Source organism: Danio rerio, chromosome 1, assembly GCF_052040795.2.
Source record: "Danio rerio strain M-AB ecotype USA chromosome 1, GRCz13ab, whole genome shotgun sequence".
In the NCBI taxonomy this organism is placed as follows: domain Eukaryota; kingdom Metazoa; phylum Chordata; class Actinopteri; order Cypriniformes; family Danionidae; genus Danio; species Danio rerio.
Window position 1 is genome coordinate 23,427,390 of NC_141021.1, and position 17,024 is coordinate 23,444,413.

A 17,024-nucleotide genomic window follows, 5' to 3' on the forward strand; every position below is an offset into this window, starting at 1 on the left:
ATATATATATATATATATATATATATATATATATATATATATATATATATATATATATATATATATATATATAAAATCCAAATTATCTAAGAGCAATAAAATAATGACTTCTAGTTAAGTATTTGGAAAAGGTAAGTCAAGGTGCTCCAGGATTGGCCAGCCCAGTCACCAGAAAAGAACATTATTAAGCATGCCTGGGGTAAGATGAAGGAGGAGGCATTGAAGATGAATCCAAAGATTCTTGATGAAGTCTGGGAGTCCTGCAAGAACACCCTCTTTGCCATTCTAGATGACTTTATGATTAAGTTATTTGAGTCATTGCAGAGATGTATGAATGCAGTCTTCCAAGCTCATGGAACTTAAACACTAAAACCTGAACCACACTGTTCCAGTTACTTTGACCATTTGTGTGAAGCTGCTTTGACACAATCTACATTGTAAAAGCGCTATACAAATAAAGCTGAATTGAATTGAATTGAATTGAACTCATGGGAGTTATATACAATATTACTTTTTTTTTCCACTTCACCATGACTTTATATTCTATACTGTACGTTATTTCTGTTAAGTGACAAGACCTTTATTTAAGCTAAGTCAGACCTTATAAATCAAGGCACAATGATATTTTATTTAGGTAAAATAAGCGTAATCTAGAGCCCTTTGTCTTTCATATTTGTCTAATTACTATTTGGTTGAGTTATCGGAGTTACTGTGATTTAAATAATAACAAAATAACCACAACTACTATAATAATACAAATATGTACAAAAAACAAACAAACAAAAAATAATCATTGCTGCTTTTAGATACTGTATAGCGTTTCCATTTACTGTATTAATTATTTTTTTTCAATGTCTGCCTCAGTTCCTCTCTATGAGCATGGGAAATAATGTATGTTGTAACGTTTATCATATAACGAGAAAGACTAATGCTTCATGTTTGAAGTAGCTGCTCTCATTTTATTGTTGTTTCACCTCGGGAGTGATACTTAATTATGCATTTTCCACACACCAGCATCAAGTAAACCCTTTGCTTGCTGAGCACACACTCATACACGCATACAAACAAAGATAAAAGTGCATAACATAAACAAGGACAATTATGCAATTTGGCAAGGTTACAGAGAAATTGGGTGATCTGAGACATTGCAGACGGTCGACCTCAATAATTATAAATCACAAATATGAGTTTGATAAAGTAAAACATGATGAGAAAGGGGAATAAAATGATGATTTGTGGTTCTCAGGTGAGCTTTGCCCTTGGAGAATCCGATCTGGGTTGTTGTAGCTCTTTGGAGACTGAATTTAACACTGCTTTGACTTTGACACAGCAACCTGAATGATTTTTCTGTCATTTGAAGAGTAATTGGTCATTAAGTTCTCCAGCTGTCACGAATGCTCTCGTTTTAATTTGGGTTTTAATCAATATTACATTATTTCTTTAGTAAAGGGTGATGAGATTAGTTGAAGTGTCTGAAAAATTAAATCATGTCCCTTGGATATTTTTTCATATGCACTTATTCACCTTCTTTTTCTCTGTGTTTCTCTTCCCTGAAGGATATGACCATAGCAGCAGCCTGTGCTCCTCCTGGTGGAGGTCGTAATCCTGTGACCCCTCGTTTCATCCGGCACTTCAGCATGCTGTGCCTCCCAACACCCTCTGAGAGCAGCCTCAAACAGATTTTTAAGGTCAGACATATGGAAGCACTCATTTTAAATGAACATTTGACTTTTAAAGTCAAAGTGAAATTAAAATCAATCAACTCAACTTTCTTAATACATTTGCTTGGACTTATTGTTTATTATTCATTGGTGGAAGTTGTCCCAAATAAACATAGCATAATCTAATAGCTTTATTCTGAAACAGTTTTACTTGACATTTTTATCCACCTGGCTAAAGTTTGCCATGCAGTCATGTCCCTCTGGATACAATCAAGCCTTGCCCTACTTTTTTCCTCATTGAATTTTATTTTCATTCTCAGATATATGTCACATATAGTTGAAGGCAAAATTTTTGACCCTCTTATGAAATTTTTAATTTATTTTCAAACATTTCCCCAAGTGATGTTAAACAGAGCATAGAAATTTTCACAGTATTTTCTATTAGATATTTCTGCTGGAAAAAATATTTTTTCTTATGCTAGGCTGGAATAAATTAATTCCTAAATGTATAATATAATATAATATAATATAATATAATATAATATAATATAATATAATATAATATAATATAATATAATATAATATAATAAAATATAATATAATATAATATAATATAATAAAATATAATATAATATAATATAATATAATATAATATAATATAATATAATATAATATAATATAATATAATATAATAATATAATATAATATAATATAATATAATATAATATAATATAATATAATATAATATATATTTTGTCTATTTAGTTATGTTTTTGCTGTGTTTGCCAGCTTATATGTTTATATGAAAAGAAACATTCAGATTGTTTTTTATTAGTTTATTTTATTATTACAATCCTGTGTGTGTTTAACATAGGAGAGTGGACTTTACAAACCACCTGTAGCAAACCAACTCTTTCCTCTTCCTCTCTATATGCATCAGCTTTTCTACAAAAACTCCATTTATAAAACTAAAAAAACTGTTAAACTAACTTTGACTTGTCATGGCATCTATGTATTACTCCTCTCTGGTGATTTGAAGTGCTTATTTTATCTTCATTTCTAATTTTCTTTGGATCATTTGCTAAATGTAATTGTAAATTTAAACTACCTGACAAAAGTCTTTTGGCTTATTCAAGTTTTAGGAACAACAAATAACAGCTTGACTTCTAGTTCATTTGGTATTAGAAGTGGCTTATATGAAAGGCAAAGGCCTTAAGATTATTACCTAAATAAAATATGATCATGCCTTGATTTTTTAAATTGTTTATTTAGGACAGTAAGGTCTGACTTTGCTAAGACAAAAGTCTTAAGACATTAAAATCATGTACAGCATAGAATATAAAGTCATGTTGCAGAGGAAAAAGTGTATGACTCCCATGAGCTTGGAGGACTGCATCCATACATCTCTGCAATGACTCAAATAACTTTAATTAATAAAGTCATCTGGAATGGCAAACAAAGTGTTCTTGCAGGACTCTCAAAGTTCATTAAGATTCTTTGGATTCAACTTCAATGCTTCCTTCTTCATCTTACCCTAGACATGCTCAATGATGTTCATGTCTGGTGACTGGGCTGGCCAATCCTGGAGCACTATGACATTCTTTGCTTTCAGGAGTCCACTCTGCAGATCTGTTGCACTCCCCCATACTGAATGTAACCCCAAATCATGATTTTTCCTTGACCAACTTTGACTGATTCTGTGAGAATCTTGGGTCCACGTGGCTTCCAATAGGTCTTCTGCAGTATTTGTGACGATTGGAATGCAGTTCAATAGATGATTCATCAGAAACATCTATCTTCTGCCATTTTTCCAAATGATCAACTAGATGTTAAGTTAATATTTCTTGCTCTTACAACTGCGATTGACGACAAGACTATGGTCAGGTAGTGCAAGCTTTTATACTACTTTTGCAACCACCTGTAACAATAAATAATAATCCTAAGAATTGATTTTGAAGTATCTGATCTGTTATGTGGTTGAATGTCCATCAAGCAGTTTCTGAGTGCATATCATCTGAAGATCAATTAAGAATCCTGAAGCGTCTAAAGTGTATTCAGCAGACATGACCCATAACCTACATAATTGGGCTCCCTCATTAAGACTAGATAAACCTAAAATATGCAGGTTTCATCTCTAGCAGCTTCCTGAATAGAAAGTTGACAGCAGAGTATAATTGGATGTTGGAAAGGAGCTGTCCAATGTTCTGAAGCCATCGCTGTACATCTGAAGCTATCCGTGGTACTGAACTGACAAACCTTGAACTGAAAATGGTCAATCCATCAACCTTGCACGCTGGAGCTGCTCTTCAGTGGATTGTCCTTCAACAGTGACACTTGTATTAAACTGAATTGAATCAGGTTTAGTTGAACTAGAACTAAACTAATATTCTACCAGTACTATGCTGCCTGCCTTTCTTTGTCTTAGTCCCTGCTTTTATAAGGGGATGCCACAGCAGAATGGACCATCAATCACTCTGCAGTTACTGGCAGTTTTTTTAGCTTTACCTTTACAGGTGAATCCCCCTAACTTCGCAATCCTGCTCTGAGCTATTCCGGACATTGTTCCAGAATTAAACTTATGCACAAAACTGGAATATTGCATAAAACATTTGCAAAGAAAGCACTGTTTCCATACCGTCCCATCATGCCCCACTTTTTACAGAAAAGCACATTGCCATTGCTCTGTGTAATTTGCTTTTGTGTGCTTGTCAAAACAAAATCATATGACTTTTTTGATGACCATGCTGGAATTTATTTGGGAAATGTGTTTCCATTGTAGGCTATGCACATTTTATACTTATCTGATAAAAAGTTGATCTTGCTCAGTTGTGCACTTAACTTTTTTATGTGCATTTTAAAAATGTATGTTGAATCTTGCTATTTCCATAAAGCATTTTTATTCAATAGTGCAAAATGTGCATAAAAATAGGTGGATGGAAACATAGCTATTGAAAGTGTGGGAATTCAATATTTTACAGTGCGGCAATATGATTGTGGTTAGGCTATTTTTCAGCCTCATCAACTGGGAGCCACTTAAGTCAAATGCAGTCACTAGACTGTACCTGTTAGCTAAGCCTCATATGCCAGGATAATCTAAGTACATAGATAAGTATAAAAAGCTTTGGCTTTAAAATGATCACTTCAAGGTCTTCAAAGTAGACAGAAAAGCTAAATGTAAATATAAAACTACTATGAAAGTATGAATCATATTTTTTCCCCCAAAATAAGAGATCAATTATCCATTGATGTTCTCATTGTGGCTTTTAAAGTCATGCCAAATATTCATTCATTTATTTTTTTTTGGCTTAGTCCTTTATTTATTAGGGGTCGCCACAGCAGAATGAACTGCCAACTATTCCAGCATATGTTTTATAGAGTGGATGCCTTCCAGCCGCAATTCAGTACTGGGAAACACCCATACACTCTCAAATTCACACGCTACGGCCAATTTTGTTCACCCAATTCTTATAGCACATGTGTTAGGATTGTGGGGGGACCCGGAGCTCCCAAAGGAAACCCATGCAAACACGAAGAGAACATGCACACTCCATACAGAAATGCCAACTGACCCAGCCGGGGCTTGAATCAGCGACCTTCTTGCTGTGAGGCGATCGTGCTACCCACCGTGCCACCATGCTGCCCTATTACCTTATTATTTTAACATTATTTTAATATTATATTATACACATATAAACACATCAGCAACCTTTTTTAACAGGATGTCTAGGAAATTCAGGTTTTTAGTTAAAGAAATCAGGGAAAAGACAAAGGATTTGGTACTTGGCTTAAAGTGGCTACAGAAATAAAGACGACTTGATTTGACATGGAAATCTGTTCTTGTATGTGCATGTTTGCAGGCTATTTTGGGTGGTTTCCTTACCGAATTTTCCACGGCGGTCAAGCAGGCTGCTGACAGCATTGTGGACGCTGCTGTTGAGATCTACCATCGCATGAGTGTAGATCTGCTACCTACACCAGCCAAATCCCATTACGTGTTCAACCTTCGAGACCTGTCTAAATGTGTGCAGGGTAAGAACCACAGACATGTCCACAAACACACTTTGACAGAGGCATGAGGGCTTTTGCAAAAATATTACAAAGACATCCATCCAGTCATTCAAATACCGCACACAGACCATTCAAATCCCTAAGAATGGACTGTATGCACAGCTAGTGTTTTTCAGCTAACGATGAACTTCGGTGAGAGCTTGATGTGACTATTTTTAATTTCATAAAGTTCCTTTTATAGCATCAATGTTGTAATGTAATTCAAAAATAATCAGTTAAATTGACTTAAGCATCCATTCGGTTTTTAAAGCCTAAAAAGAGATGAAAGACCGTTTATATGCAGGTGCCGTCATTAGCAGCAGGCTAGTGCAGAAATTACATTGAAAATACTAGGATAAAATTAATTTCCATATTTTAAAGACATGGTGCAAAAAAAAAAATAATACAGTGCTTCTCATTTGGTCTAATACCCACTTTATATCGTATCTCAGCCAGGCAGTGAAGATCGCTGTTTTTTTTTTTTTTTTAAGAAATCACATCTTAAATGCAGTGATTTTGTATGGGATGACAATACACCAGAAGTACTCGGGCTGGCTAACTGAAATTAAAAGTCTGTGTCCATATATCCCATTTAAAACTACAGTCCATTCAAAAACATTGCTTTTTCCCCTAGAGTGTTTGGCATCTGTTGTACCAAAATCCACCAAAGGCTTTTAATCAGCTTTCTTTGTTTAAGAGCCCTCAAATGACAAATACAAATGCTCTCTCTTAATTTGAAATGCACTTTGGGGGGCTGTTAAAACGTTGGCTTAGGACTCATCCACAGGCCAAATTATAGACTCTCAATAAGAGATACTGTCTAAGCTAAAGCAGACAGCACACCCCCCATCTGATTATGTTTTCATTTTTAGTGAAAGGTCACAGGCAAGTTTATCTTTTACTGATATTGATCTGTAGACACAGTATTGATTGTTTGCCAGCAGTAAGTCTTGCTATAAACTGAAAGATATATATTAAAGAATCTAATCTGTGTAAACGTTGAACAAAATTTCTTTTCATTATTTGTCTTTGAATGTGTGTGTGTGTGTTTGTTTTCTGTGTAGGTATGCTGCAGTGTGAGCCAACTACGGTTAGAGATCAAACCCATATCTTCCGTTTGTTCTGTCATGAGTGTCAACGTGTCTTCCACGATCGACTCATAAACAACGAAGACAAAAGCTACTTCAATACCATGATCTCTGAGATGGCCAGTAAGCACATGACCCTCAAATCCCCTTCAGTGTTAATCTCTCTAGTCCAGACATCTGTGAAGGTGTATATTATAGGGCTTTTCTCTATTAAAATAATTAACACTGGGTCATTCTAAACATAGGATAAATTGAATCCTGGGTTATCTTCACTTTTCACACACTCACTCTTTTTTTCATATAATTTTTTATTATTATTCATTCATTCATTCATTTTCTTGTCGGCTTTGTTATGACCTAAACCGGTCACCACAAATAAGGAGAAGTCGAGTACAATTGCGGTACAAAAATATATTTATTTACTATTATCAAAGGTCATGTTGCTAGCCCATCAGGTCCAAAACCGATCCCAGCCGAAAGATAAGTGACCAGATTCCACGTGCAGCCTCTCCTCGTCTGAAACGAACACGCTATTTATAGCAGAGCAACTCAATCACAAACCGGTGTTCTCAATCCCAGCGCAATCAGCTGGACCTGCAACACACACACACACACACACACAGATGCACAGACCGACACCCACACCCCAGCCACAAACGACCACAAGGGGTCGTCACACCTTCCTCCCCAAAAAAAGTTAAATAAAAAAAACTAAAAAAAAATAAAAAAAAAAACTTACACAATCAACAAATAAGAAACAGGACACAAATCGACATATCTCTATCACTTCAAGAGACCGGTGCACGAGAAAGGGCGTCCGCCAAAATATTTTCCTTCCCCTTGATGTGGTGAATCTCCAAATTGTACGGCTGTAAAAATAAAGACCATCGCATTAAACGTTGGTTAGGATTTTGTAAAGTTGTCAAAAACGTCAAAGGGTTGTGGTCACAATAGATAACCACCGGCAATCCACCCCCCCCAACATAGACATCAAAATGCTGGAGTGCCCAAACCAATGCCAAGGCTTCCTTTTCGATTACAGAATAATTAATCTGATAAGGCAGAAATTTTTTGGAGAAGAAACATACTGGACGTTCCACCCCATCACCATCATCCTGTAGGAGCACAGCCCCTGCCCCAATCTCACACGCATCTACATGTATTTTAAATGGTCTGTCCCACTGCGGCGCAGCAAGAACTGGAGCATTTGTCAACAACGCCTTCACATTTTCAAAGGCATTTTGACAGATTGAATTCCACTCAAACACACGTGACGCTTTCAACAAATCGGTCAACGGAGCGACGGTTTCTGAAAAATTATTACAAAAACTCCGATAATATCCCACCATCCCAAGAAAACGCATCAATTCTCGCTTGGTACGGGGTGGGGGATATCTGTCAATTGCCTCAATTTTAGCACTCACGGGACGCACAACTCCATGACCAACAACCTTACCCAAATAGGTTACCGTGGCCCTAGCGAACTCACACTTCGCTAGGTTCACAGTAAGCCCTGCTTCCTTCAGACGCTCAAATAGCTGCCTAATTCGCCGTAGATGTTCCTCCCAAGAATCGCTATATACAATCAAATCATCCAAGTAAACTGCACAACCTTCCAAATCAGTTATCACACGATTCATTAGCCTCTGAAATGTGGCCGGTGCATTTCGCAATCCGAAACTCATCACATTATAAGAATATGCCCCATCAGGTGTAATAAACGCAGAGACTTCACGGGCGCGCGGACTCAGCGGAATCTGCCAATAACCCTTCAATAAATCAAATTTACTGAGGTATCTGGCAGCACCCACTTTGTCCACACAATCTTCGATACGGGGAAGGGGAAAAGAATCAGGTTTTGTGATTGCATTTAATTTTCTATAATCGGTACAAAATCTCAAGGTACCATCTTTCTTTTTTACTAGCAAGCAAGGAGATGACCAACTAGAAGAAGATGGAACAGCCAAATTATTCTCCAACAGATACTTAACCTCCGATTCCAATTGCTTCCTTTTTTCCCACGGCACTCTATAGAATCGCTGACGCACTGGAAGGGAATCCCCCACATCAATATCGTGTTGTACAACATGCGTCTGATTAGGAACATCTGAAAAAAGGCATACATAATCCTTAATCAATCTGACCAACTCTAAACGTCTCTCAGTAGGAAGATGTTGCAAAAAGGCTGGTAAGTCACTCAGAATTTCTGAATTACTCAATCGAGGACACATAATGCTGTCATCTGGCTCCATTGTCTTTTCATAATCCAAAAATAATTCATCAGATGTCGCAGGATGAACGGACAATACAGGGGATACCTGACAACAAACTGAGCCTGAACGGCCATAAAAAGGTTTAAGTAAGTTAACATGACATACTTGAGTTTTTGTCCTTCTTTCTGGTGTCGCAATAACATAATTTTCATCCGACTCTTTACGGTGAATCACATACGGGCCAGCAAATCTAGCTTTAAATGGAGAAGTAGTCACCGGCAATAATGCCATTACCTGATCCCCGACACTAAAAGATCGGTGCTCAGTTCTACGATCGTACGCATGCTTCATTTTTAATTGTGCCTGCATTAAGTTTGCTTTAGCCAACTTAACAGCCTCAAAGAGTCGTCTTTTAAACCCGTTTACATACTCCGCTAATTTTTTCGGTGGCTCAAGAGAAATCCAATCATCCCGTAACGCAGCTAGTACCCCACGGACATTATGACCGAAAACCAGTTCATTTGGGCTATAACCAGTACTTTCATGGGTTACCTCTCTGGCAGCTAACATGAGCCAAGGTAACCCCTCCTCCCAGTCACGATCCAGTTCTGTACAATAAGCACGTAACAGGGATTTAATAGTCTGGTGGAAGCGTTCAATCGCGCCCTGACTCTGCGGATGATACGCCGTAGATATATTATGCTTAACATTAAGCTGTCGCAAAACTTCCTCAAACACTCCCGAAGTAAAATTAGTACCCCGATCTGACTGTATGATTTTAGGTATCCCAAAGACTGACATAAATTGGGAGAGCGCCTTAAGAACAGACTTCGCTGTAATTGATCGCAGTGGAAAAGCTGCCGGGTACCGTGTAACCTGACACATAACAGTCAGCAAATACTCACTACCAGACCTTGATCGACTCAAAGGACCCACACAGTCCACTATTAAATGACTGAATGGTTCAGACACCGCAGGGATAGGACGTAACGGAACAGGTTTTGGATTCTGATTTGGTTTACCTATTAGCTGGCAAACAGGACAAGTTTTAATATAGCTCGACACATCGCGTTTTAGTCGAGGCCAAAAAAAATTCCGCATTAAACGATCATACGTCTTCCTCACGCCCAAATGCCCAGACTGATCATCATGAGCGAGCTTTAACACCATCGATCTTAAAGGGGTTGGAATTACTACCTGTACGTATGGCGTCCCTATAGAGGCTTTAGCTTGTGGAGTCCATTTTCTTATCAAAACCCCTTCACACATGAAATACCCCTGGGCTGCATTAGCATCGGAGAGCACCTGTGAAAACAATTCATTCAACGTCAGATCTGCTTTTTGCTGCTTAATCAATTCATCCTGCGATACAGAAAGCAACGACGCTGGCCAAGAAACACCCCCATCTATTTGAAATGGTACCTCATTTTTCATAATACTCATCCGACTTGCTGAGCGCGTGACTGCACAAGCAGGAAAAACATCATGATAATCCAATCCACTATCCCGGTCTGCAACGGATATGGGTTTTGACGTTACAATTAATGGTGGTGCTGACTCACCCCAAACTCGTCCACCAGCCAAATTATTCCCAAGAATGACAGAAACTCCTTCCACTGGAAGGGCAGGTCTCAGCCCTAGTTCCACATCACCATGAATCAATTTAGACTGCAACGTAACCCTATGCAGTGGCACCGACATCCTAGTTAACCCAATTCCACAGATCAACATTGACTTGCCCGTAAATGATTCTTTTGAGAAAGGTAATACGGACTCCAAAATGAAAGAAGCAGATGCCCCTGTGTCCCGCAGAATTTTCACCGGCACACGCTCGCCTTCTGGAAGAGACACAAAACCATCAGAAACAAAAGGTGAAAAGTTACACTCAGAAAAGGAACTCTCCCGCATTTCGTTACTACATGGTATGAAGGAGGACTCAGATTCAACAGATCTAGCCACCGGTGCGGCCAAGAATGTAGGTTTTGGCTGGATGTAACGGCCCCGACCTTTCATCTGTAACGCAGGACACTCTTTCTTCCAATGCCCATGACCTAAACAATAATTACAGATTAAAACTGGATCGTTTTTACCAGCAATTTTTGTGTTTCCATAACGCGTGACTGTTGGTAACTCTGGACGCTGCACAAATGTAGGTTTCTCTTTAAGACAACCCACATCACTCCCCACTCTATGAATTAAATCATACTCGTCTGCTAATGCTGCTGCCTCTGCTATTGACAAAACATTACGTTCTGCAATAAATATAGCAATTTGATTTGGCAGTATGTTCTTAAACTGCTCCAAAACAACCAATTCCACCAGATCCTTAAACAATTTAACAGAGGCAGAATTACACCAGCGTGTAAAACACAATTGCAGTTCACGTGCTACTTCTACATATGACTGGGTAAAGTTCTTTCTTAAACCACGGAATTTTTGGCGATACGCTTCTGGAACCAATTCGTATGCCTTCAAAACGGCCTTTTTAACTTTATCATAATTTTGACTATCGGCCAAACTCAAAGCAGAATAAGCTTTCTGTGCTTTACCCGTCAAAACACACTGTAACATTAACGATCGTTCGGCCTCCGGCCAACTCTGATTGTCCGCAACTCGTTCAAATAACAAAAAAAATGTATCCACATCTTCTTCATTAAACAAAGGCATTAATCGCAAGTTTGCTGCTACATTAAAATTAACAGAAGGTAGCCCCCCCTCTGCTCCTTCACCTAAATCATCATCATTTAATCTCACTTTTCCATCCTTCATTAGATCCAAACGTTGCTGTTGAAGATCTAATTTTCTATTTTCCAAAGATTGTTGTGCCAAAATAGTTTCCTGTTCTAATTTTCGTTTCTCAATTTCCATTTTAAACTCCAATTTTCGCTGTTCTAACTGGAGAAGTACCAACTCTTTCTGTTGTTCAAAGGTAAAGGTAGTAGAGGGATACCTCGTAACCGAAACCCCTACTTCTGAAGACATAATCCCTTTCTCTATAAAAGCCATCTTTAAAACTGCCCTAACATTTTCTTTCAGTTTTTTATCATTTGTCGTAAGGACAATACCATAGTGGGCTGCAATCTCGATCAATTGGTCTTTTGTTAACAAATTAAATATTTGCTCAGAAGGATTCTCAATAAACTCACCTACTTCAATTGACGTCATAATCAGGAACAGAAGGGGCACAACGAAAGAGAAAGAAAAAAAAAAAAAAAAATATATATATATATATATATATGCCTATATACATATACATACATACATACATACATATATATACATATACACACACATATACAAAATAAAAGAAAAAGAATAATCAATAAACCCCTTAAGTAATTTACCTCCTTGCCACACCCACTGGAGACAACAAATTTATTTGCGCCCTGTATATTAATTTCGCAACCTATAACTATACATAAATCTAACTAAGTAGACCCTAGTCTTCAAGCATACAGTGGTGGGTTTTTATGCACCAAATACCGCAGGCTGAGAACAACAACCAATTATATTGGCGATTCTCTCACACCTCGGCGTGCTCCCGAGACATAGCTCTAACCACCGATCTGCTCAAAAATAACAAACTAAAAAAAAAAATTTGACATGTCCCAAGAGACATATCACTTAATCCTAACAACGAAATTAATTCACAGGGCTATTTGAAATGTCCACCAGCTGTGCATGGAATTACACAAAATAAGTCCATTCTTTCAATACAATTGCACTCGATTCTCCCAATAATAAATCAAATTTCAGTTTTATCATCATAACCAATTAACCAAAACAAATTTAACAAAATCCAAAACAATAACAAATATTATACAAACAATACCAAATTTAACCAGTCTAAGAAAAATGTTTTAGACGAGCCCCCATTTGTTATGACCTAAACCGGTCACCACAAATAAGGAGAAGTCGAGTACAATTGCGGTACAAAAATATATTTATTTACTATTATCAAAGGTCATGTTGCTAGCCCATCAGGTCCAAAACCGATCCCAGCCGAAAGATAAGTGACCAGATTCCACGTGCAGCCTCTCCTCGTCTGAAACGAACACGCTATTTATAGCAGAGCAACTCAATCACAAACCGGTGTTCTCAATCCCAGCGCAATCAGCTGGACCTGCAACACACACACACACACACACACAGATGCACAGACCGACACCCACACCCCAGCCACAAACGACCACAAGGGGTCGTCACAGCTTAGTCCCTTTATTAATCTGGGGTGGCCACAGCGGAATGAACCACCAACTTATCCAGCAAGTTTTTACGCAACGGATGCCCTTCCAGCCGCAACCCATCTCTGGGAAACATCCACACATACACACACACACTCATACACTACGGACAATTTAGCTTACCCAATTCACCTGAACTGCATGTGTTTGGACTGTGGGGGAAACCGGAGCACCCAGGAGGAAACCCATGCGAATGCAGGGAGAACATGCAAACTCCACACAGAAACGCCAACTGAGCCGAGGATCGAAAACAGTGACCCAGCGACCTTTTTGCTGTGAGGCGAACGTGCTACCCACTGCGCCACTGCGTTACCTATTATTATTATTATTATTATTATTATTATTATTATTAACATTATTATTAGTTGTTTGCATGGGTAACAATTAATCCCTGGTGTTTATATGTATTCATCACAGTTCTCTACTTATGATTAAAAGAGGTGGACAGATGATAACCTGAGGTTAAGCACAATATGAAAAGCCCTTACAGTATATCAAAAAAGTGTGTGGTCATATGAACTATGTCCAATAAGACAACAAAAATGTGATTTTATTTTTTAAATATGCATCGTAATGTTTAAGAATGTGACCCTTGACCAAAAAAACAGTATTAGGTTGCATGGATTTATTTGAAGGAATAGGAATAAAATAAATTGTATGAGTCTAAATTACTGACATGAGTCTAAATTACCGACTACAAAATTATTTGAATATTAGGTAAAGATCAAGTTCCCAAAAACATTTTAGAAATACCATTCCATAAATAAATCAAAATTGTTTTGAAATATGAATTGCTAAGAACTTAATTTGGATAACTTTAAAGGCAGCGTTTTCACTAATTTGTTGAACACTCAGATTAAAATTTTTCGGATAGTTGCATCTCAGCTATATATTGTCATATCATAACAAAACATACATGGAATTTTTTTTAGATGATGTAAACATTTCATATAACTGGTTTTGAGGGTTACAAATATGTTTTTTTTTAAATAATTTGCAGATAGTTTAATGTTAATTATTTTTTATATTTATGCTTATTGTACTTATAGTCCATGTTAAAACTGCTTTTTCATAAATTTAGATAGAGGCACGTTGATCAGATTAAATCTTCTAATTTTGCAGTGTGACTTATCAGAATGATCTGTTTATTTTTTGCTTTGCCTCTAACCTGTCTTCCTTTTTTGAAGTAAACGTTAGTGTGCTGCTTCTTTATCTTTCAACTGCTTCTTTTGTTCAACAGGTAAATATTTCAGCATAAACATAGAGCCAGCATACTTTGTGAATCAGCCCATCATTTTTGGAGATTTCATCAAGGTATAAGTGTTTTTGCAGCTGTCTGTTTTATTAGTTTTGATTGTATAATGCTATCTGTTTACGTTTAACTCTTTATATAAAGAAGTTTAATACAACAGTACTACAATTATAGTTTATAAAACGTTCCAATAATGTTCCCAATAAGTTGTAAATAAGATAAAAATATTTCTTAACATTCTCAGTATGTTTAAAATGTCAGATGTGGTATCATTCTTGTTTAGGTTCCAATAACATCATTATAAATTAATGATTTTAGAATGTTCCTGTCTTGTGTTATATTAATGTGTATTATTTTTCTTTCAACATCTTGAGAATTATTCATCAAGTACAAATAACATCATAAAGACATTCATTCGTTCATTCATTTTCTTTTCTGCTTAATCCCCCTATTAATCTGGGGTCGCCACAGCAGAATGAACCGCCAACTTATTCAGCATTTATTTTTTACGCAGCGGATGCCCTTCCAGCTGCAACCCATTTCTGGGAAACATCCATACATTCTCATTCAAACACATATACTATGAACAATTTAGTCTAACTAATTCAGCTGTAGTGGATTTCTTTGGACAGTAGGAGCCTGGAGGAAACCCACGCGAACACAGGGAGAACATGCAAACTCCACACAGAAACGCCAACTGACCCAGCCGTGGCTCAAACCAGTGACCTTCTTGCTGTGAGGCGACAGCACTACCTACTTGCGCCACTGCGTCGATCATCAAAAAAGTCATTCCAAAAACATTTTTTCCAACATTGTTACAAGAATGTTTTCCAGACATTACTTTAATGATGTTCTGTGCTAACTTTGCGCTTTTAGAGAACATTACTAAATGATCTGTGAGTGTTTCCTGTTATCTGGGTAGTTAGCTAAAACAATCACTCGTCTATTTCATTAGTAATTTTTAGAGACAATATGAATAATTTTTTTTTATTATTAAATACCTAAAAACTACTTGAACAGTCTTACATATATAGTACTTACATTCTACCTAATATTTCAAAGATTGATCAAATCCAAAAAAATAATCAATTTAACTATTGAAACACCCAGCAGGCATAGGATGTCAACATGAGGTCAGATTGATGTTGTACTCCCATGTTGTGGGACGCTGCATTTTGTTTGGAATTGAGAATCGGCATGATGTTAGAACCCAACGTCAGGCCGACGTCAATGTCCAACATTGAGCAGACTTTGCATTTTGATTACTTTCCAACGCAACCTAAAAATAACGTCTAATGATGTCACAGCTTGTTGTTGTGTGGACGTTACCAATATAGCGCCTATCAGACGTCAGATTTTGGTTGCCATACCTGATGAATAAATGTCAGTATTTCACGTCAATATGATGTTGGTTTAAGATGTTGGCTTGACGTTGGATTTTGGTCACTTTCTTACAACCTAAAATCAACAAAATATCAAAGTAATTTCATGTCTTATTGGATGTCAAAATAACGTTGTCCTTAGATGCTGGTGATCTAAATCTAACCTATTATTAATGTTTTACAACGTGTGTCTGCTGGGATTGTACTAATGATGCCATACAACCTTGCTTACAGATTATATATAACAGAACCCTAAAATGTCACTCATTTGTCATCAGCAATTGCTTCAACTGTCTAGTTTCGCTTTGATGGCTTTCAGCCTTACTCTGCTTTATATTACCATGATAATAAGTTTTACTTTAACTCATTTTGTCATGTCATCATCAAAATATAACTTTGTGTGGTGTTAATATGTGTCCACCAGTGGCAAAAAATACACATTTCACCTTTAATGACAGGGTTTAGTTAATGTTTTGTAATTAAACAATTTAATTCAATTTTAGGTTGGAGCAGACAAGGCTGATCGTGTCTATGAGGATCTAACTGACATGGACAAGATTCGCCAGGTGCTTCAGGACTACCTAGATGACTACAACACAACCTTTGCAAAGGAAACCAAGCTGGTTTTCTTTCAAGATGCCATTGAACACGTGTCTAGGTAAACAAGCAGCTTGCCTTTTCGTCTGGTGTTCACAAAAGCAGGTGTTCAGATGACCCTGTCATTCAGCCTGCACGTCTGGATCAGTTTACTAATGGAATGCTTTGTTCATCCACCCAGTTGACCTTCCTTTCTTATCGTTCATCTGTTCCTCTGTCCACAGAATTGCCCGCATGATTCGCCAAGAGCGTGGCAATGCCCTGTTGGTTGGTGTGGGTGGCACAGGAAAGCAATCTCTGACACGTCTGGCTGCTCACATGTGTGGTTACCGTTGCTTTCAGATTGAGTTGAGCCGTGGTTATAATTACGACAGCTTCCATGAAGACCTGCGTAAACTTTACAGAATGGCAGGTGTGGAAGGCCAGGACATGGTCTTCCTCTTCACGGACACTCAGGTACAGCCTAGGAGAAATCTGATGATAAATGATATTAAAAGTGTGTGTTTTTTTATAATTAAAAAGTATTAAAAACAAATAATT

General features: G+C 37.3%; 1 protein-coding gene across 1 annotated transcript in view; it reads left to right on the top strand.

The window, feature by feature from the left end:
- The window catches only part of dnah6 (dynein, axonemal, heavy chain 6), a 203,204-nt gene that overhangs the window by 68,547 nt on the left and 117,633 nt on the right, over positions 1-17,024 (top strand). Inside the window, exons 43-48 of the mRNA XM_087237125.1 lie at positions 1,557-1,688; positions 5,519-5,690; positions 6,773-6,919; positions 14,494-14,567; positions 16,391-16,545; positions 16,709-16,940. Coding sequence (XP_087093251.1) covers positions 1,557-1,688; positions 5,519-5,690; positions 6,773-6,919; positions 14,494-14,567; positions 16,391-16,545; positions 16,709-16,940 — 912 coding nt within the window. The remainder of the gene's footprint in view (positions 1-1,556; positions 1,689-5,518; positions 5,691-6,772; positions 6,920-14,493; positions 14,568-16,390; positions 16,546-16,708; positions 16,941-17,024) is intronic.